Source organism: Salvelinus fontinalis, chromosome 23 (genome assembly GCF_029448725.1).
Source record: "Salvelinus fontinalis isolate EN_2023a chromosome 23, ASM2944872v1, whole genome shotgun sequence".
Lineage (NCBI taxonomy): Eukaryota > Metazoa > Chordata > Actinopteri > Salmoniformes > Salmonidae > Salvelinus > Salvelinus fontinalis.
The window spans coordinates 9,459,502-9,483,248 of NC_074687.1; the positions used below are offsets into that span (position 1 = coordinate 9,459,502).

The 23,747-nt window shown below is 42.1% G+C and overlaps 1 protein-coding gene across 2 annotated transcripts in view; it reads right to left on the reverse strand.

The window, feature by feature from the left end:
* Positions 1-427: 427 nt before the first annotated feature.
* Positions 428-23,747, reverse strand: part of LOC129820828 (tissue factor pathway inhibitor-like) — a 52,212-nt gene continuing 28,892 nt past the window's right edge. The window contains exons 2-6 of one of the 2 annotated variants that reach the window (XM_055877829.1): positions 15,065-15,265; positions 5,165-5,341; positions 4,294-4,395; positions 2,861-3,055; positions 428-2,370 (exon numbers count right to left, since the gene is read on the reverse strand). In XM_055877829.1, coding sequence (XP_055733804.1) covers positions 2,300-2,370; positions 2,861-3,055; positions 4,294-4,395; positions 5,165-5,341; positions 15,065-15,265 — 746 coding nt within the window. In that variant the 3' untranslated portion in view covers positions 428-2,299. Of the gene's footprint in view, positions 2,371-2,860; positions 3,056-4,293; positions 4,396-5,164; positions 5,342-15,064; positions 15,269-23,747 lie in introns of both variants that reach the window. The other variant, XM_055877828.1, reaches the window with a different exon arrangement.

Below are 23,747 nucleotides of genomic sequence, written 5' to 3' on the forward strand. Positions count from 1 at the left end.
AAAAAATATGAATGTAGGCTATGATTGCAGAGAAATTCCCAACAAACGAATAGGTCATTTGTCAATTTGGAGTCATATATCATTCAAGTGAAGGCCATTATGGAAACGTTAGAACTATCATGATAATACAACACTGCCCCCCTGTGTCTAAGTGATGCACTTGTCAGTGGAGTCAATTCCAATAGCCTGCTGTACTGCAATATGAAAGGGGACTTGGAACAGAATGAACATCTGCACAAAAATGCAATGTTGATGACTATGCCAAATTAAACGTAGTCTCCAATGGGTTGCTGATATGTTGTTTTCACCTGGGTAAAAAAAAAGACAATGGAAAAAATTAACATGACAAGATATTACTCACATGAAGGGGTAAAATAATGAAACAGATCATTTACAGTAATTGATATAGATAATGTACAGTACTTGATACAGATAATGTGCTTTATTGTATGATATTACATGTGCAGTGCTTTTGGGATAATTAATGTTCATCATTTGTCAAAAAAATAACTTGTCTGGTGTCCTCAGGAAGAAAAAAAATACAATTATATACCGGTATTTGGTATGTGACAGTAAAAAAAAATGTATAAAATTGTGATATTACAAAAACAAATCTTCTTACAAACGGTTAAAAGGTTACAATAAGCAATACAACATTACACAATAGGCCAAAACAAGCCTTTTATACAATTGCTGCAAGACTACAAGGACATACCAAAGTCAAATAAGAATGATATAAATAAAGACTCATTCAAAAGTAGTGTATGTAGGAAGGGTTTAATAAGAAGTAGGAAGGGTTTAATAAGAAGTAGGAAGGGTTTAATATTAATAGGAAGTAGGAAGGGTTTAATAGGAAGTAGGAAGGGTTTAATAGGAAGTAAGAAGGGTTTCACAGGAAGTAGGAAGGGTTTCATAGGAAGTAGGAAGGGTTTCATAGGAAGTAGGAAGGGTTTCATAGGAAGTAGGAAGGGTTTCATAGGAGGTAGGAAGGGTTTAATAGGAAGTAGGAAGGGTTTCATAGGAGGTAGGAAGGGTTTAATAGGAAGTAGGAAGGGTTTCATAGGAAGTAGGAAGGGTTTAATAGGAAGTAGGAAGGGTTTAATAGGAAGTAGGAAGGGTTTAATAAGAAGTAGGATGGGTTTAATATTAATAGGAAGTAGGAAGGGTTTAATAGGAAGTAGGAAGGGTTTCATAGGAAGTAGGAAGGGTTTAATAAGAAGTAGGAAGGGTTTAATAAGAAGTAGGAAGGGTTTAATATTAATAGGAAGTAGGAAGGGTTTAATAGGAAGTAGGAAGGGTTTAATAGGAAGTAAGAAGGGTTTCATAGGAAGTAGGAAGGGTTTCATAGGAGGTAGGAAGGGTTTCATAGGAAGTAGGAAGGGTTTCATAGGAAGTAGGAAGGGTTTCATAGGAAGTAGGAAGGGTTTCATAGGAAGTAGGAAGGGTTTCATAGGAAGTAGGAAGGGTTTCATAGGAGGTAGGAAGGGTTTCATAGGAAGTAGGAAGGGTTTCATAGGAAGTAGGAAGGGTTTAATAGGAAGTAGGAAGGGTTTAATAGGAAGTAGGAAGGGTTTAATAGGAAGTAGGAAGGGTTTAATAAGAAGTAGGATGGGTTTAATATTAATAGGAAGTAGGAAGGGTTTAATAGGAAGTAGGAAGGGTTTCATAGGAAGTAGGAAGGGTTTAATAGGAAGTAGGAAGGGTTTAATAGGAAGTAGGAAGGGTTTAATAGGAAGTAGGAAGGGTTTAATAGGAAGTAGGAAGGGTTTAATAGGAAGTAGGAAGGGTTTAATAGGAAGTAGGAAGGGTTTAATAGGAAGTAGGAAGGGTTTAATAGGAAGTAGGAAGGGTTTAATAGGAAGTAGGAAGGGTTTAATAGGAAGTAGGAAGGGTTTAATAGGAAGTAGGAAGGGTTTAATAGGAAGTAGGAAGGGTTTAATAAGAAGTAGGAAGGGTTTAATATTAATAGGAAGGGTTTAATAGGAAGTAGGAAGGGTTTAATAAGAAGTAGGAAGGGTTTAATAAGAAGTAGGAAGGGTTTAATATTAATAGGAAGGGTTTAATATTAATAGGAAGAAGGAAGGGTTTAATAGGAAGTAGGAAGGGTTTAATAGGAAGTAGGAAGGGTTTAATAGGAAGTAAGAATGGTTTAATAGGAAGTAGGAAGGGTTTAATATGAAGTAGGAAGGGTTTAATAGGAAGTAGGAAGGGTTTAATATTAATAGGAAGTAGGAAGGGTTTAATAGGAAGTAGGAAGGGTTTAATAGGAAGTAGGAAGGGTTTAATATGAAGCCTTGATTTAGACAGATCGAAACAAGATGTTGCTGTTCTTCTTCTTTATACGAATGACCTTCCCTTTGTGATGCTGATCTGAAAATGAAACAGCACAAATGAGTCATGTTTTAACACTTCTCCAGGGCACCCGTATGTCTTTAATTTAAAAAAAACTTGAAACAAATAAATATAATTAACAGTGTTTTTGTAAATTAACAGTTAAGATATGCAATGAATGCTACACTAGTTGCCTTGGTAACCAAACAAACAGACTTGCTAGTTTAGCAAACCAAAAGATCAATCTTAGCGTGTTATTATGAAAATCAAATTCAACAATGCCAATAGTTTTTTAAATTAGACTTTTGCTTTCAAAACCAGCTCAAACATAGAACATGTAAGAATGAACAAAAGGCACATTTGCAGGTAGAAATGTGTTCAACATCCACTTTAAGCTCATGCTATATTCTGGCTGGTATAGTGGAAATTCTGAATCAGGTGTGTTAATGCTGGGGATGGAACAAAAGCCTGCAAGCCCAGGTAGCTCTATAGGGCTGGTGTTGGAGATAACAGATAACGTAGATCTTACCTGGCTTCACACACATCTTCATGCAGTGTCTCTTGTGGACAAAGTTGTTCTTGTTTCCCCCGCAGCCATTGTAGCGCAACGACTGACATCTCTTTGTCTTGGGGTTGTACACGTATCTCCTCTCAGTTCTCTCCTCTCCATCACATGTTGTGCCCCTGTCAATGGGACTGAGACACAAGTCCGGAGGATTGAAGTCTGAAAGAAATGCACAGAAGCAATTGTAAGATGAAATGACGTGCTAACAGCACAAGTCATGGTGTACAACAATGACTCCAAAGACACATTTTCTAAGTATGTAAGTATCTAGGCTACATCTGCAGTTTAGTTCTGATAAAACACACTTCTCTAAAAGCCTGGATGTGAGGTTCATGGAAATCTACTGTTAAAGTTACTAGTAGAACCTACTGCTACTACTATTACTTTGTACATGTACCATAACAAAGGAAACTTCATTTTCACCACCTCAATACCACCTCAAGCGTCAAACTGCGGAGAGAAAAACACCAACAAAATGTCAGCCTTTGGTTGAGGAAGTACTGAAGATCTCCTATATCACTTGACTGGAATGACAACCACGTATACAGAGACTCTCCTGAACTGGATTCACTGACCTGGGTGGAATTCTGTAACATGACTCACAACTACTTGTCTGTGACTGAGTGATGGCCAAAGACTCCCTGCTCCCCTTTGCACTGCGTTGTTACCTCTGGACCAGACACTGGTGTTTCTGAACACTAACGCTCTCCTCATACCTTGTACACTCCCATTTTAATAGCAGTGAATCAATGTCACATGCAAGGAGGAGAAGGGAGGAGGTACTGTGGGCACTATGCTGCCTTTATACGTTGTAGTGTGTTTACCAGCAGCTAAACTATTTCTGAGATGGCGCATGTAAAATGACTGTCTCTCTCTTACCTAGCTATTGTAGTTGCCGTCGTACACATGTAAAATGACTGTCTCTCTCTTACCTAGCTATTGTAGTTGCCGTAGTACACATGTAAAATGACTGTCTCTCTCTTACCTAGCTATTGTAGTTGCCGTAGTACACATGTAAAATGACTGTCTCTCTCTTACCTAGCTATTGTAGTTGCCGTAGTACACATGTAAAATGACTGTCTCTCTCTTACCTAGCTATTGTAGTTGCCGTAGTACACATAACAAACGACTGCTCTCCTGAATTCCTGTGCTTCCTGTGGCCTGGTGTTTGTGATAGTGCTGCTGCCCATGTGCAAAGCGCCTCACAGTATTAGTAGTTGTGATACTGTAGTTAACTTAAAGGGAGTGACATCACACCACCACGAGGGGCTGCCAAGAGACTGGAGCAATACAGTGGTGTTCCCAGCATTGACAGATCCACAGGGGTACAGGGTTTGTTGAATAAATAAAGATGGATACAAACATGAACTCAAAATACATAAACATTGTTGTCTTACCAGTTACTTTGAGAGACTGCACACTGGGCTGGCTATGGGGTTGTGGGACGGTGTCCTTCAATTTAGGGGCCACATCCAATTTAAGGGCCACAGTGGGGTTTTCTGCAATGAAACAAAAGCATGGTTAGAGTTTAATTCCATAATAAGTTAATAAATTAAATTCCATAATAAGTCCATAATAAGCATTTAATAGAAATGTACTATAATACAAACAGTGTACTACTCTGTTGTTAAAACCTGTTTACCAATGAAGTAGCATTATAATATTAACATACAGCATAGAGAAGTTATTACACTTATGGACTCAGGGTTGATGAAGAGAAAAATTATTTGGAGCCCAAGGAAGATTGATTAAGGATTCTGATACACAATGACAAAGTAATTATTTTGGAGTTATCGTCAATTTTGTTTCTTACATTGCTTGGTCACAGGAGAAAAATGTATTGGTAATTTTTGGGGACAAATGCAGTCAATGACTGTAAAAAAAAATCTAAATCGGGCCTGTGTCTAAAATGATTGAATATGCAAAAAAAAAATATATATATATATATATATATGTAAAATGAAGGTGTAACATGACTTGATGGTCAGTCAACAAGATCATTTTCAAGTAAGTGCAATATTCACAAGATTCACTGTAGCAAACACGAGAGTAATTTGGGCTTTCAAAGAGGTATAACTATCTTAGAACAGCAAACTTTTTAAGGCATCAGAGAAGTACTACTGTATACTCCCCTAGTACATTTACATGTTAGTCATTAAGCAGCTGTAGAAAGTCATAGAAAGTACATTTTTCCTTAATAAAGAAGCTTCCAGCAAAGTCAGTGCTAGTAAGAAAAGGCCTATGGTTGGTTGGTCCCTTTTGGACTACCTGGGTTCTGGCATCTAGCCTGGCACTCTTTCATACTCTTGAAGTTGTTGGCGTTGCCGAAGCAGCCTCCATAGTAGAACTGCTTGCACTCCTGGCTCTGGTTGTCAAATAAGTAGCGAGTCACCAGACCTCGACATGGCCCCGGAGCCTCCTCCAGGTGACAGGGACTCTTGTCAACTAGAGACAGATGGAGGGAGATGGAGAGAGGGAAGAGAGAGAGATAACATTATTGAGATAATGAAAAGGGGAGAACATTATTGAGCCTCCTCCATGTGACAGGGACTCTTGTCAACTATAGACAGATGGATGGAGAGAGAGAGGGCAGAGAGCGAGACAGATAACATTATTGAGATACTGAAAAGAGGAGAAATGAGTACCAGCTAGTGAGTCATTTGAAAAGATGACAGCAGGAAATGTTGAAAAAAGTACAGTATGGAAGATAGGCTTCCTGTTCCCCTAAGTCAAATACAATCTACACTACACTGCAATCTACCCTTGGACCAGTAAATTGACTTCCAGGCAAACTGTGAATAATAGAGAAAAAGAGGTGGCACTAACACTCTGGAGAGCTAGAGACACTGACAGAAAATATGATGAGAGGGGGAGGAGGTGGAAAGAGAGAGAAGACATACTCAGGCATGGAGGAAGATAGAAGGTCGGCTGCTGACACAGTTAGTTATGAACGGATAGGCAGTTTGAGAAACAGACGCCTCACAAGTCCTCGACTGGCAGCTTCATTAAATAGTACCCGCAAAACACCAGTCTCAACGTCAACAGTGAAGATGCTGGCCTTCTAGGCAGAGTTGCAAAGAAAAAGCCATATCTCAGACCTGCCAATAAAAATAAAAGATGGGCAAAAGAACACAGACACTGGACAGAGGAACTCTGCCTAGAAGGCCAGCATCCCGGAGTCGCCTCTTCACTGACGTTGAGACTGGTGTAGACGTCATCTAGAGGGTGATTGATTTGATGTCGCCCCATCTATAGGACACATCCCACAGCTGAAATTACTTGACCAGGGCCAAGCCCCAGTAGATAAAAGTCACTTCATATCCTGACACTTCATGGCTATGATATAGCTTTTTTTTCTCTTGAATTAATACAAATATTTCAGTTAAGTGGCCATCCATTACCGGGCGAGACATCCCATAATTGAAGAGGTCATGAATATATAGATGCTGAAATTAAAGCTGTACTAATACCTCAGCCTCTCTGAGTTCTAGAAGAGTCTGAGACAAACTAATAACTGTCATCCCCAAATATGTTGTGAATAATTATATATTGTATCCTACTGTTTATCCCTTTATCACCAAATATCAAGTGCTTTTTCATTTCTGAACACCGCTTTACCAGATTGTGTTAAAGCATGTCAGAAAGAATGACTTGACTTTAACAGTAACACAACAAGAGAGCAGAGACTTCTTTCCTTTGTGTTTGTGTGACCCAGCCCGTTGAATAATTCAAACCAGTGATTCACCCGAAAGGCATCTAAGGTGAAGAAAGCTATCAGTGTTTTGGTGGTGAATTACTTGTGACCCATCAGAATAATATGTCCCTCTGTCTTTCAAGGTTATGGCTGCTGTCCAACTTGACATACTGGAATTTTCCAGGTGAAAGGAGTTGTCCAATATACTACAGCCCTGTTCTAATACTCATATATATAAGTATGTGGAATCATTAGTGGATTTGGATACACCCATTGCTGACAGGTGTATAAAATCGAGCACACAGCCATGCAATCTTCATAGACAAACATTGTCAGTAGAATGGCCTTACTGAAGAGCTCAGTGACTTTCAATGTCGCACCGTCATAGAATGCCAGCCTTCCAACAATTCAGTTTGTTGGATTTCTGCCCTGCTAGAGCTGCCCATTGTAAGCGCTGTTATTGTGAAGTGGAAACATCTAGGAGCAACAAAGGCTCTGCCGTGAAGTGGTAGGCCACACAAGCTCAAAGAATGGGACCCTCCGAGTGCTGAAGTGCGTAGCGCGTAAAAATCGTCTGTCCTCGATTGCAGCACTCACTAACGGGTTTCAAACTGGAGGCAGCGTCAGAACAATAACTGTTCGTCGGGAGCTTCATGAAATGGGTTTCCATGGCCGAGCAGCCGCACACAAGCCTAAGATCACCATGCGCAATGCGAAGCATTGGCTGGAGTGGTGTGAAGCTTGCCGCCATTGGACTCTGGAGCAGTGGAAATGCGTTCTCTGGAGTGATGAATCACGCTTCACCATCTGGTGTTACCTGAGACTAGTCCTGCATCTCTGATGGTGAGAACACAACCTGCCCCAATGCATAGTGCCAACTGTAAAGTTTGGTGGAGGAGTAATAAAGGTCTGGGGCTGTTTTTCATGGTTTGGGCTAGGCCCAACTTCATATTAAAGACCATGATTTTGGAATGAGATGTTCGAGGAACAGGTGTCCACATACTTTTGGTCATGTAGTGTAGCTTTCACCTGGTCAGTCTATGTCATGGACAGAGCAGGTGTTCTTACTGTTTTGTACACTCAGTGTATATATTTATATAGCGTATATATGTAATCAGAGGAAGCTGGTGGGAGGAGCTGTAGGACGACGGGCTCATTGTACTGTCTGGAATGTAATTAATGGAACGGAGTCAAACGTCAAGGTCTACCGTCTGAGTCACAAAGGACAACACATCCTTCCCTGCTCCTATCCTTGAAGTAACTATTGACCTGACATGACATAAATGGTGAAAGCAATGCGGTGGAAAGCTTGCTTACGACAATCCAGTCATGACAGATCTACGAGGGAGGGAGGGAGGCAGGACGGATGCATTTCAAGACTATTACATTTGTGCCATTGTATTCTGTTAGAGGCATTAAAAACTAATGGCCGCTAGATGGAGCCATTCATACTCTAATGTATCCCACAACAAGGCCTCAGCTTCATCAGGACTGACTGATAGAGAGGATATCCTTTAAAAGAGGAATTAAGAGCTAGAAATAAAACAGGGTTAAGCCTTGACACTGACACCATCTGACGCGTTGACACTCCCATACTCACATTGACTAAGGATGTCCCCTTGTCTGAAGAGAACTCTCTGAGACTGTATCTCTGATGGTGTGACATAATACTGTGTTGTAGTGTTGGAGATGCTACCTGAGAGTAGTCCTGTATCTCTGATGGTGTGACATAATACTGTGTTGTAGTGTTGGAGATGCTACCTGAGAGTAGTCCTGTATCTCTGATGGTGTGACATAATACTGTGTTGTAGTGTTGGAGGTGTTTCCTGAGAGTAGTAGAGGACTGCATACAGGTGAACAGTGGCCAACGATTTATATGCCATTTATGCAGCAATGTAAAAAAGGTTACGGGTGGTTTACAGTTGACAGTATACGTTTTGACGAGCCTTCCACACAACACGTCTATAGCGATTAGGGGCCTAAACTGGCAGAGCTGAGTAAGTGAACGTTGGAATTTCCAGGAGCGAGTGAAATAATGGGAGCTCTGGACTACAGCTAGAGCTGTGATCTACACAGGGCTCCCCCATTCTTCTAAACTCTCATGTTGTTCAGCCTGTTTGTGTGGTAGGGTGTTAGGGGTGAGGGCACCAGAGTGGAAGGAGGCCAGGGACCTCTGTGACATATAATGCCCTGACACAGTAGGGGTAATGAGATATGGCCCTCTGTAGCCACGGAGCTCGCAGCCAACAAAATGAGCCGTGGGCTTCGCAAAGTAATTCCATTATTCTTTGTCCTCTTTGGCAGTTTAAGATGACGACAATGTCTTGCCACAAGCTTGGAACAGTGTGGGACTTTATGACTAAGGCCTTGAGCCTACTTAATGAAGTGAGTTTTACCCATAAAACGCTTTGAACACCTGGAGAAGTGTTGTATAAATCCATTATCATCATCATTATCATCATCATTATCATCATCCATTGTCTGAATTTACAGAAACTGGTGGAGAGCAGACAGATTGATTAGGTAAAAGGTAAATGAGTTGTCATTACTGAAATGGTGTTCCTATTAGTTTAACATTTTCCTTTTAAGACTTTGAGAGAGAAATATGTTCCTTGAGAATTTCTGTTAACCTGCGAAGAAGCCATTACGACAACAGTCTTCATATTATTCCCATTCATGCGGGTATTGAGAGAGTAAAGTAAATGTCACATTGTGACAACATGACAATATCTGAGGTGTTTCATGTGTCCTTGACTGTTGACTCCTACATTGACTTTCTTTTCTTCGTTTGTTATTTTTCTTCTTTTCACGTGAGGTTTGGTAGCAATAGAAGCACATTGTGACATTGTCTCTTGACATAATTATGACTACTTCATTTCAGTGGAACATGATGGCAAGATGGCGCCGATAGAGATACCAACTTCTAGTCCTTAGGAAACTGTGCAGTTTTTTGTTTTTTTTCTGTATTATTTATTACATTGCTAGCCCTGAAAACGTGAAGTGTTATTACATACAACTGGAAAGAATTATTGGATATCAGAGAGACGTCAACTTACCAGTACAACCAGCACTATGACCAGGAATACAACTTTCCCAAAGCAGATCCTTTATCTGCACCTCCCAGGGCATTTGAACAGATTCCAGAGGCCGACCCAAAACAACGCCGCCGGAAGAGAGGGTGCCGGGGTGATCTTCTATTGAGGCTTCGGATGCGAGCACACAACCCACCACTCCCGAGTATATTATTCGCTAATGTCCAGTCCCTAGTTAACAACGTTGACGAAATCTGGCCAAGAGTTGCTTTCCAAAGAGATATCCTGGATTGTAACATGCTCTGTTTCACAGCGACATGGCTAGCTGGGGACATGCTGTCGGAGTCCGTACAGCCAACGGGATTTTCAGTGCATCGCGCCGACAGGAATAAACATCCCTCCGGTAAGAAGAAGGGTGGAGGTGTATGTTTTATGATTTGATTCATAGTGTAATTGTAACAACACATAGGACCTCGTCCTTTTGTTCATCTGACTTAGAATTCCTCACAATCAAATGCCGACCGTATTATCTCCCAAGAGAACTCTCCTCGGTTATCATCACAGCCGTATATCACTCTGCAAGAAGATACCAAGACGGCCATCAAGGAACTTCACTGGACTTTATGCAATCTGGAAACCATATATCCTGAGGCTGCATTTATTGTAGCTGGGGATTTTAATAAAGCTAATTTGAAAACAAGGCTACCTAAATTCTATCAGCATATAGATTGCTGTACACGAACGAGTAACATGCTCAACCATTGTGTAACGTTCGTCTTCCTCCTCGTCTGAGGAGGAGCAAGGATCGGACCCAAAGCGCAGCGTGGTTTGAATACATGATTTAATATATTATAAACGAAGACGAAAAAACACTTGACAAAATACAAAACAATAAACGACGTGAACAAACGAACGAAAACAGTACCGTGTAGCGAACAAACACAGACACAGCAACAATCACCCACAAACAACCAGTGAAAACAGCCTACCTTAATATGGCTCCCAATCTGAGACAATGACAAACACCTGTCTCTGATTGAGAAACATATTAGGCCAAACGAACAAACCTAAACATAGAAACAAATAACATAGACTGCCCACCCCAACTCACGCCCTGACCATACTAAATAAATACAAAACAAGGGAAATAAGATCAGGAACCTGACACATTGCTACTCTAACTTCCACGATGCATACAAGGCCCTCCCCCGCCCTCCTTTTGGCAAATCTGACCATGACTCCATCTTGTTGCTCCCCTCCTATAGGCAGAAACTAAAACAGGAAGCACCCGTGCTTAGGTCTATACAACGCTGGACTGACCAATCGGATTCCACGCTTCAAGATTGCTTCGATCACTTGGACTGGGATATGTTCAGGGTAGCCTCAGAGAACATCATTGACATATACGCCTAATACAAACAGTGTAGCTATTCCCTCCGTAAGGCAATCAAAAAAGCAAAGTGTCAGCATAGAGATAAAGTGGAGTCGTAATTCAACGGCTCAAACACGAGACGTATGTGGCAGGGTCTACAGACAATCACGGATTACAAAAAGAAAACCAGCCCCGTCGAGGACATTGACGTCTTGCTTCCAGACAAATTAAACAACTTAGTTGCGTGCTTTGAGGACAATACAGTGGCATCGACACAGCCCGCAACAAAAGACTGTGGACCCCCCTTCTCCATGGCCGACGTGAGTAAAAAATGTAAACGTGTTAACCCTTGCAAGGCTGCCAGCCCAGACAGCATCCCTAGCCGCGTCCTCAGAGCATGCACAGACCAGCTGACTGGTGTGTTTACGGACATATTTAATCAATCCCTATCCCATATCCTTCAAGATGGCCACCATTGTTCCTGTTCCCAAGAAAGCTAAGGTAACTGAACTAAATGACTATCGCCCCGTAGCACTCACTTCTCCCATCATGAAGTGCTTTGAGAGACTAGTCAAGGATCATATCACCTCAACCCTACCTAACACCCTAGACCCACTTCAATTTGCTTACCGCCCCAATAGGTCAACAAACGATGCAATCGCCATCACACTGCACACTGCCCTTTCCAATCTTGACAAGAGGAATACCTATGTAAGAATGCTGTTGATTGACTCCAGCTCAGCATTCAACAACATAGTACCCTCCAAACTCTTTATTAAGCTTGAGACCCTAGGTCTCAACCATGCCCTGTGCAACTGGGTCCTGGACTTCCTGACGGGCCGCCCCCTGGTGGTGAAGGTAGGAAACAACATCTCCACTCAACTGACCCTCAACACAGGGGCCCCATTAGGGTGCGTTCTCAGCCCCCTCCTGTACTCTCTGTTCACCCACGACCACGTGGCCATGCACATCTCCAACTCAATCATCAAGTTTGCAGACAACACAACAGTGGTAGGCTTGATTACCAACAATGACGAGACGGCCTACAGGGAGGAGGTGAGGGCCCTCGGAGTGTGGTGTCAGGATAATAACCTCTCACTCAGCGTCAACAAAACAAGAGATGATTGTGGACTTCAGGAAACAGCAAAGGGAGCACCCCCCATCCACATCAACTGGACAGCAGTGGAGAAGCTGGAAAGTTAAGTTCCTCTGTGTTCATATCACCGACAAACTGAAGTGGTCCACGCACACAGACAGTGTGGTGAAGAAGGCGCAACAGCTACTCTTCAACCTCAGGAGGCTGAAAAAATGTGGCTTGTGACCGAAAACCCTCACTAACTTTTACAGATGCACAATTGAGAGCATCCTGTCGAGATGTATCACCGCCTGGTACGGCAACTGCACAGCCCACAACCACAAGACCCTCCAGAGGGTGGTGCGGTCTGCACAATGCATCACCGGGGGCAAACTATCTGCCCTCCAGGACACCTACAACACAGGAAGGCAAAAAAGATAATCAAGGACAATAACCACCCGAGCCACTACCTGTTCACCCCACTTCCATCCAGAAGGCGAGGTCAGTACAGCTGCATCAAAGCTGGGACAGAGAGATTGAAAAACAGCTTCTATCTCAAGGCCACCAGATTGTTAAACAGCCATCACTAGCACAGAGAGGCGGCTGCCTACCTACAGACTTGACATCATTGGCCACTTTAATAAATAGAACACTAGTCACTTTAATAATTCCGCTTTCAGAATGTTTACATATCTCACATTACTCATCTCATATGTATATAATGTATACTGTATCCTTCACTATCTATTCTTTACTATCTATTGCATCTTAGCTGCTCTGTCACTGCTCATCCATATATTTTATACTTATATATTCTCATCCCATTCCTTTACTAGAATGTGTGTATTAGGCTTTGTAGTGGAATTTGTTAGATATTAGGTTTTGTTGTGGCGTTGTTAGAGATTACCTGTTAGATACTGCTGCACTGTCAGATCTAGAAGCAGAAGCATTTCTCTACACTCACAATAACATCTGATAACCATGTGTATGTGACCAATACGATTTGATTTGATTTGGATGTTAACCCTGACCTCACAGGACTACCATCATTTTCATATTTAATTCAATATGCCTGGTTTCGTCGGCATGTTAAATAAAACAATACTATAAAAGTGTTACTGGCCCGAGCAGGATGCAAATTCACCCGCAATTCCCTTATACGTCAACTGAATAATGCATACAATGATACAACATTGTACCACAATGACATTGAGACATACATTCGTAATAAATTACACTTTTAAGAAAGCAGTGTTTCTAGCTACAGACAAAGTAGAGTTTCACACGTGGTTTCTCCACTGTGATATCCACAGCATAATTCATATTGATCCGACATCTATGAATATTGCTTTTCTATCTCATTTCAATAACACCCACAGTTTAGGTAACACTCAAAATGCAAAATCAAATCAAATCAAATGTTATTGTTCACATACACATGGTTAGCAGGTGTTAATGCGAGTGTTGCGAAATGCTTATGTTTCTAGTTCCGACCATGCAGTAATATCTAACAAATGTATTGCAGGCATGCACACACACACACACACACACACACACACACACACACACACACACACACACACACACACACACACACACACACACACACACACACACACACACACACACACACACACACACACACACACACACACACACACACACACACACACACACACACACACACACACACGTTTTTGCTGTGCACATATTACAGTGTGGATTGAACAACTCGCTTTGTTTTCTGTAATTTAGCTAACTTTTATGTCCCTTCTAACAAACTCAGACGCTACACACGTACCACATAATATTATTATCAGCCCAATCGTTTCTACAACGACAATGAGCCTGGATGTCAGTCTTTTTCACATAGCCAATCAGCCAACAGCACCATTGTCCCAGGCTTGACAATAGATTTGGCTGATAGTTTGACAGAGAAATATGCAAACTTTCTCGGAATGGAACATCCAAACTTTCTCAGAACGGCATTGGGAATGTGTTTGGGAGTGCGAGTTTGGTCTGACAGTCTAACGACAGCATTCCACACAAAACCATAAAGCGCGAAAACTATACTGCTGACTTGACCATATGATAGAACACTGGAAACTCCCTGCTTTTCTACAATGAAAGCTGCCAAACCAACTACGTCGATGATGTCATCGTGTTTAGTGGCTCAAAAACAGTGAGTAAATTTACATGCACAATCCTAATTCGATATTAAACTGATTATGGCAGAAGGCCGAGTATGGCATTAATCACGTAAACACTTTACTCTGCTTATCTTAAATCGGCCTCAAAATCCAAGTAAGCATAAGCCGATTAAAACACCTGGTTTTCTGAGCAATTGTTTGAATTATTCCAGGGGTGTATTTGATCTGTGCATGTGCAAGGACCTCTTATGTGTGAGTGAAGTGTGTTTGGATTTTTTTTTTACTATGCATCTTAGAAATAGAATCAAATAGTTTTCACAAAAACAAGACGGTAGAACTTTTATTTTGATTGGTAATTTTCTGCATTTATCAGAGTGCCATCTGATCTCAGATGAGTCCATGGAAACAGGCTTATTAGGGAAATCGTTCTTCTTGCAAAGCATGTCATCGTTTTAATCAAACTATTATGTTAACCTGACTATCAACAATAATCACATTATTGTATGCATGCAAGCGTACTCAGTGTCTAATCTATTTTCATATTTTGGCAACATGGCGGATAATTGTTTTGAAAAGGACGGAAACCAACAACATAGTAATCAGTGAATTGGTTTACCAGGGAACATCTTATCATTCCTAGTAAAGGAAATAAAATCTACAAAAGATAGTGTACATTTCCTGGAGAACATGTGTGTGCTTGCTTCATCTGTCTAAATAAAATAAGAGTCTTTCTGAATACACAGAATGATACTTGGTACAAAAATGAATAATTCGTCACACATCAACAGAGGCACATTTTTACATTTGACCTGCAGAGAAATCAGAGAAAGGTGCCAAAAACTCACCAGACACCAGGCACATTTCCTCACACGCCTCCAAGGTCTCAAAATTGTTGGCGTTGCCTCTGCAGCCGCCGAACTCGAAGGCCTCACAGCGGCCCGTGTCAATGTCGAAGTAGAAACGCTCCTTTAACGCCTTGCAGGGCCCTTCGTCCTTCTTCAGGGCGCACGACTGGTGGAAAATGAAGAGCTCAGGCTGGGCTCCATCTGCTATGGAGAGAAGAAAGCCAAAGTTAGCATACTGCCATGCAAAGATTCACAGAATTCATGGAAATGTTCTGGTGTAATTTAGGTCAACGCTTTAACCTGAGGCTTTGGACTAGGTAAGAACATCTCTCTGGTACGTACATTCCAAATGATTTTAATGGTTGTGTGTAGATATTGGTTGTGGGGGAGTCTGTATAAATGGTTCGACCTTACAGCCTTGCTGCTGGTCACTCATAACAATCCTGAATAGAATTCAACATGTTCAGAATTCTGGTCTGCTCTACTTAGTAACATATGCCCCCACTCAGACTCAACAACAACAATAAAACTCTCAAAAATGTAGCAGTGGCTTTAGCAGTGCTTTATACTGTAAATGCATTCCACCAAACACACGTTTTACATTGCATACCACATGTTTTCTACAAGACGTGGGAACAGTTGACTTGGGATAGTATCAAAATACTGTAGCATCTTCACAGCAAGCAGCCAAGATGTTAAATCACCACAAGTTTGCTTCTCTCTGTCTCTGTCTCTCTCTGTGTCTCTGTCTCTCTCTCTCTCTCCCTCTCTCTCTCTCTGTGTCTCTCTCTCTCTCTGTGTATTTGTCTCTCTCTGTGTATCTGTGTCTCTCTGTGTCTCTCTGTGTCTCTCTCTGTGTCTCTCTCTGTGTCTCTCTCTGTGTCTCTCTCTGTGTCTCTCTCTGTGTCTCTCTGTCTCTCTCTGTCTCTCTCTGTCTCTCTCTCTGTGTCTCTCTCTGTGTCTCTCTCTGTGTCTCTGTGTCTCTCTCTGTGTCTCTCTCTCTGTGTCTCTCTCTCTGTGTCTCTCTCTCTGTGTCTCTCTCTCTGTGTCTCTCTCTGTGTCTCTGTGTCTCTCTCTCGGTGTCTCTCTCTCTCTCAATTAAATTACGTTTAAGGGGCATTAATGGCATGGGAAACATATGTTTACGTTGCCAAAGCAAGTGAAGTAGATCATAAACAAAAGTGAACAGTAAACAATACACTCACAAAAGTTCCAAAAGAATAAAGACATTTCAAATGTCATATGTCTATATACAGTGTTGCAAATATGTGCAAACAGTCCCCCTCCTGTTGTGTTGTGGGCAGTCGTGGTCTGGATTCAGCCTGCTGTGAAAGTCCGTTCAGATCACACTGTGAGGAGCATAATCTCTGTCTGAGGAGGGCTGGGGCTCTGCAGATGGTGGGGTGGGGGGTGGGGGTTTGAATGACAGCCTCCTTCCCATTGGGTGGATCACTTAACCTTCAACATCCTGATCTTCCGGATCTGCCAAGAGGGACTGGGTTTTCCTTTTCCACACTGTAGATTAGGTTAGTTGGTTCCTGTGGTTATGCTGTGAATAGTTACTTACAGTATGTACTATGTGATACATACAGTTAACTTGATGTGGACCTTTCATCATATACAGCCGCATGTAAGATGATATAAACAACCGCAATGTGACAATCAAGCTCGATAGCCAATATATAAACATGGTAAACAGTAATTCGCTGTGTGACACTTTGTTGGGGAGCGTTGTTTTGATGGCATACAACCTGACAACTATTGAATGCTGTGGCATTACCTGCCGAATGGCTTCCTCAGTACTTCCAGCCCAGCAACACCTCCCGACTCCACAGCCCCACCATGCTGCCCAGGCCCCAGCCAGCCCACAGCAAGACAGCCATCTTTACAAATACCCTCTCGCCTGCCAGCCTGCCGTTGGGCTTATAGCAGTTTGCTTTTGCAGGGGCGATTAAATGTTTTCTGAGCATAGCTACAGATATTGTATACAATCCTCTGTCCGGGCAGATAAGCAGAGAGGAGTGCCCATGCAGGGGTAATTACAGACAGGCAATCCACATGCTGTCTCCGTCTCTGTACCGCTAGGCCCTCTTTGTAAACATGTATCTGTGCTTAGCCTCCCTAAAGGGGCAATAATGTTCCTTTTGTTTTGTCTTTCCCTCAAAAACCCACACCACCCTGAGAGCAGCAGCAGTCACTTCGCTGTTCAGTCCTAAGATGTATGAAAAGACAAGGAAAAAGTGACTGCTCATCTGTTCCACTGAACTTTCTTTAAGTGTGCACTGGGAAAACACCTCGTTTATTGGAAGATGTGTAATAAGTCTGGAGGGGGAAAAACAGGATGTTCCTATTGATTTCTCCCCCCCCGTGAGGTCAACAGAAGTACTGTACCACAGTCAATGTGTTCTTCCATTACTTATTGTCCAGCCTTGCTCATGTTGGCCATCCAAAAACAACACTCCTAGAGACAACCCTGTTGCCTCAAGCAGAGGATGTGGGCTCAAATTCAACACTGGAAACTAAAAACAAACTTGTAGTTGCTCATAAAAGGATGATCTTTGATCTTGAAAAAAGTTAGCCTTGGTGCACAGTAACTGTAAATACATTGATGTGTTATACCTAATATAACTATCAATAGTAAAAAAATATATTATAATAAATTGGAAGTGACACTTGACAGTGCATCATTAATTTTTTTCAGTACACTTCTCACTCCTTCACTTCCAAACCTCCCTCCCTCTCCAAAAGTTATTCTCCTCCCCTCCCTCTCCAAAAGTTATTCTCCTCCCCTCCCTCTCCAAAAGTTATTCTCCTCCCCTCCCTCTCCAAAAGTTATTCTCCTCCCCTCCCTCTCCAAAAGTTATTCTCCTCCCCTCCCTCTCCAAAAGTTATTCTCCTCCATTCATCTCCAAAAGTTATTCTCCTCCCCTCCCTCTCCAAAAGTTATTCTCCTCCCCTCCCTCTCCAAAAGTTATTCTCCTCCATTCATCTCCAAAAGTTATTCTCCTCCCCTCCCTCTCCAAAAGTTATTCTCCTCCCTCCCTCTCCAAAAGTTATTCTCCTCCCCTCCCTCTCCAAAAGTTATTCTCCTCCTCCCCTCCAAAAGTTATTCTCCTCCCCTCCCTCTCCAAAAGTTATTCTCCTCCCCTCCCTCTCCAAAAGTTATTCTCCTCCCCTCCCTCTCCAAGTTATTCTCCTCCCCTCCCTCTCCAAAAGTTATTCTCCTCCCCTCCCTCTCCAAAAGTTATTCTCCTCCATTCATCTCCAAAAGTTATTCTCCTCCCCTCCCTCTCCAAAAGTTATTCTCCTCCCCTCCCTCTCCAAAAGTTATTCTCCTCCATTCATCTCCAAAAGTTATTCTCCTCCCCTCCCTCTCCAAAAGTTATTCTCCTCCCTCCCTCTCCAAAAGTTATTCTCCTCCCCTCCCTCTCCAAAAGTTATTCTCCTCCTCCCCTCCAAAAGTTATTCTCCTCCCCTCCCTCTCCAAAAGTTATTCTCCTCCCCTCCCTCTCCAAAAGTTATTCTCCTCCCCTCCCTCTCCAAGTTATTCTCCTCCCCTCCCTCTCCAAAAGTTATTCTCCTCCCCTCCCTCTCCAAAAGTTATTCTCCTCCATTCATCTCCAAAAGTTATTCTCCTCCCCTCCCTCTCCAAAAGTTATTCTCCTCCCCTCCCTCTCCAAAAGTTATTCTCCTCCATTCATCTCCAAAAGTTATTCTCCTCCCCTCCCTCTCCAAAAGTTATTCTCCTCCCTCCCTCTCCAAAAGTTATTCTCCTCCCCTCCCTCTCCAAAAGTTATTCTCCTCCTCCCCTCCAAAAGTTATTCTCCTCCCCTCCCTCTCCAAAAGTTATTCTCCTCCCCTCCCTCTCCAAAAGTTATTCTCCTCCCCTCCCTCTCCAAGTTATTCTCCTCCCCTCCCTCTCCAAAAGTTATTCTCCTCCCCTCCCTCTCCAAAAGTTATTCTCCTCCCTCCCTCTCCAAAGGTTATTCTCCTCCCCTCCCTCTCCAAAAGTTATTCTCCTCCTCCCCTCCAAATTTATTCTCCTCCCTCCCTCTCCAAAAGTTATTCTCCTCCCCTCCCTCTCCAAAAGTTATTCTCCTCCCTTCCTCTCCAAACGTTATTCTGCATCTCAAGAATGGACCAATGAGTTGGAGCTATTAATATGAATCTTCCCAGAATACATCAACAAAAGCCTGGTTGGCGCCAACCAATAGATCAGCATTTTCAGGTTACTCCCAAAATATGTACTGTAGAGTCTGGCACCAAATGTACTGACACATTTTGGGCGCTTAACATTTCCTCTGGCAGCTGCATTTTTTTGGGCCCCGCAGGCAGGTTCTGCTTCGCCAAGACTCAGCCTCCACACACCTCAATTTGGATAATGGGCTGAATTACTCAACGCTGGTGGTGTGCCAAGCTCTTCGGTAATGCAGAATATGGGCAGGTTGCCCCAAGTAGGGCTTGTTTAGGGGAATGTCAAGGGGAAGGCAGCAAACATCATTCAATATCAACAACGTGAGGGCATACCAAATTATAATTCCATAATATAACAGGATCAGTGCCGATTTTAGCATGTAAATCTTCATGGGGCAAACTCCCCCCCCCCCCAAAAAAATTGGAATGCATGCCAGCAAAGCCAAAACACAACACTAAGCAATACATTAATTGCACTATAACGGTGACAAACGGTGCCCACAAACTGTTACGGTGTACATAAAGCTGTCCCACCAGCAGAGTCCCAACAGCAGTCCCAACACCTTACCTCTGCTACACCTGGCGATCAGCGGAGCCTTGTCTGCCAGCAAAACAGTTCATTCAGCCTCATTTACTGCCTTTAAAAAAACATAGCAGATATGGCTGATTACTTAAGCTGTGGTTACTACTGACAATTGAGATGTACAAACTATGGCATAAGGGGACAACAAGCGGATAACAGGCAATCTGTAATGTCGATTAAGACATTAATGAGCAAGCTAGGACGGACCTGGTCAAAATAACTATTTGTTCAGCACTTTTGAAATATACAGCGACAGAATTCAGAACATGGGCCGATCTTACAGTATTCCCCCTATACACCAAGTCAGAACCATAGGATAAATAAAGGGGGAATGTAAGCAGACAATGAAAGCTCTTTCAATATTCAATGATTACATTTCACTAAAACAAGCTATAGGCTACATGTGCACCACCAAGTCAGAACTGTAGGCTAAATTATTAGGGGAAAAATTGAACAAATTATCAGGGTGAGGCACATGGGCTGCTAAAAGCTTACTACACAACATACACTTAGTATTACTTTCTTAGCTACAGTATACATGTCTCCCTGGCATATTACATAATTTATGCAGCAGCATAAATTACGTAATATGAACAAGGTCGAATCATGATGACGTCAGTGAAATTCAGGTCGGAGCTCTAGAAAGATGCCCAAGTTCCCGACTTGCAGTTCCGAGTTGGATGTCCGTTCAAAACGTATTTTCCCAATCGGAGCTCAATTTTTCCAGAGTTCCCAGTTGTCTTGAACTCACTAAAGACTAAGATTTCCCAGTTGTTTTGAGCGGGCCAGAAGTAATGCTTGATTGACAGCATGGCCAATGTTTACCCTTTTAAGCTTGGCAAAGAGACCTTTAAACCCAGACTTGGACAACACACCCACTCCACTGAATAGGAGGCTAGTGATTGCTTTACAATGCTTGCAGTTAGCCACTGATGCCTTCCAAACCACTAATTGTTGAATTAGTGTAATGTTTATGTCCAATGGCCGATGAGCATTGATACGTTTTATCTATAATTTCTCTTCATTATTTCTCTTCATATGACAAGGACTGAAAAGGATTTGCCAGTAGATTGTCAGCTTGATTCATGATGATGACTGATAGCTTGCCGGCTAAGATTTTGAAAGTATGATGTTGACATGATCAGTCCAATCAAAGCTACTGTAGATATAACGTGATTTTACGTCACTTCATCTGTGGCCAGTGACCTTGAGCCTTCTTGGATGGGCACTTCTAATGTAACTCCATGGCAGCACACAAGGGGCTTGAATAACCGAGTTCTACCCGTATATTTTGTGGTGACGTAGTGCCCCCATGACTGAAAGAACACTGAGACAATCACGCCGCAACTAGAGAACATTACCAACCCCTACGCTCCGTATTTTCCCGCTGGCTGCACCACCACTACCACAGAAAGCATTGAGCTAGGCTGAAACACCTGCATTTACTCAAGCAAGCAAAAAAGAGACTGTTCGTATGTGGCTTTATTAACTCAATTCTATATTTATTTTTTTACATTGTTTGCAAACTGATATGTGACACATATTAATGCCAAAATAACACACAAAACAGCCAAAACAAATTATATATATATATATCAGTCTAAAGGTTGGACACACCTACTCATTCCAGGGTATTTCTTTATTTTTACTATTTTCTACATTGTTCAATAATAGTGAAGACATCACAACTATGAAATAACACATATGGAATCATGTAGTTACCAAAAAAGTGTTAAATAAATCAAAATATATTTTATACTGTATTTGAGATTCTTTAAATTAGCCACCATTTGCCTTGATGACAGCTCTGCAAACCCTTGGCATTCTCTCAACCAGCTTCATGAAGTAGTCACCTGGAATGCATTTTATCAATCAGTTGTGTTGTGACAAGGTAGGGGTGGTATACAGAAGATAGCCCTATTTGGTAAAAGACCAAGTTCATATTATGGCAAGAACAGCTCAAATAAGCAAAGAGAAACGACAGTCCATCATTACTTTAAAACATGAAGGTCAGTCAATTCGCAAAATTTCAGTGTAGTTGCAAAAACCATCAAGCGCTATGATGAAACTTGCTCTCATGAGGACCGCCACGGGAATGGAAGACCCAGAATTGACCTCTGCTGCAGAGGATAAGATCATTATAGATAACTGGCACCTCAGATTGCAGCCCAAATAAATGCTTCACAGAGTTGAAGTAACAGACACATCTCAACATCAGCTGTTCAGAGGAGACTGCGTGAATCAGGCCTTCATGGTCGAATTACTGCAAAGAAACCACTACTAAAGGGCACCAATAAGAAGAAGAGACTTGCTTGGCTCAAGAAACACGAACAATGGACATTAGACCAGTGGAAATCTGTTCTTTGGTTTTTGGTTCCAACCCACCGTGTCTTTGTGAGATGCAGAGTAGGTGAACAGATGATTTCCACATGTGTGGTTCCCACCGTGAAGCATGGAGGAGGAAGTGTGATGGTGTGAGTGTGCTTTGCTGGTGACACTGTCAGTGATTTATTTAGAATTCAAGGCACACTTAACCATCATGGCTACTACAGCATTCTGCAACGTTATGCCATCCCATCTGGTTTGCACTTAGTGGGACTATCATTGTTTTTCAACAGGACAATGACCCGAAACACACCTCCAGGCTGTGTAAGGGCTATTTGACCAAAATGGAGAGTGATGGAGTGCTGCATCAGATGACCTGGCCTCCACAATCACCCGACCTCAACCCAATTGAGATGGTTTGGGATGAGTTGGAGCGCAGAGTTAAGGAAAAGAAGCCAACAAGTGCTCAGCCTATGTGGGAACTCCTTCAAGACTGTTGTAAAAGCATTACAGGTGAAGCTGGTAGAGAGAATGCCAAGAGTGTGCAAAGCTGTCATCAAGGCAAATGGTGGCTACTTGAAAGAATATAAAACCTAAAATATATTTTGATTGTTTAACACTTTTTTGTTTACTACATGATTTCATATGTGTTATTCCATAGTTTTAATGTCTTCACTATTATTCTACAATATACAAAATAGTACAAATAAATAAAAACCCTTGAATGAGTAGGTGTGTCCAAACTTCTGACTGGAACAGTACGTGAGAATGCTGTTCACTGACTATAGCTCAGCATTCAACGCCATAGTGCCCTCCAAGCTCATCACTAAGCTAAGGACCCTGGGACTGAACACCTCCCTCTGCAACTGGATCCTTGAGTTCCTGACGGGACGCCCCCAGGGGGTGATGGTAGGCAACAACACATCATGTCTTCACTATTATTCTACAATGTACAAAATAGTACAAATAAAGAAAAACCCTTGAATGAGTAGGTGTGTCCAAACTTATGACTGGTACATAATATATATATAATATATATATATATATATATAAGTCATAAGTTTGGACACATATATATATTGCAAAACAGGTTGGGCTCTGCCCTGAATGACGGGTCGCCACTGGATAGGTTGAATAAGACAAATTGCATTGGCTTAGAGTAGGTGTGTCCAAGTGATTGTTCCGACTAGTTCCAAGTCCAAGTTAGTCACTGTTATCAAAACAATAAATCATGTGGTTGAAGAAGTGAGTCTTACTGTCGACAAGTTACGGTCTTCAGAGATTAACACGAGTCAGCGATTATGTCCCTCATGACAGAGGGTTTAAGTGAATTGTCACCACAATTTATTTACGTGACCTAATGTTCACCCGAGTCATCAGGTAGGCAGATTTGGGTGGAATCAGTGTAACGGGAGTTTATAAAGTAAAGGGCACATCATCCTTGTCTGTGCAATCAAAGCCTAAAAAAGTGTCAGTGTTAATCAAAGCGTGGCCTTAAGGACAGTGGACAAAAGAGAGAACTTTGACTCGTCGACAAGCAAAAGCCTGGGTTCCGATCTGTCAAATCAGTTCATATGGACC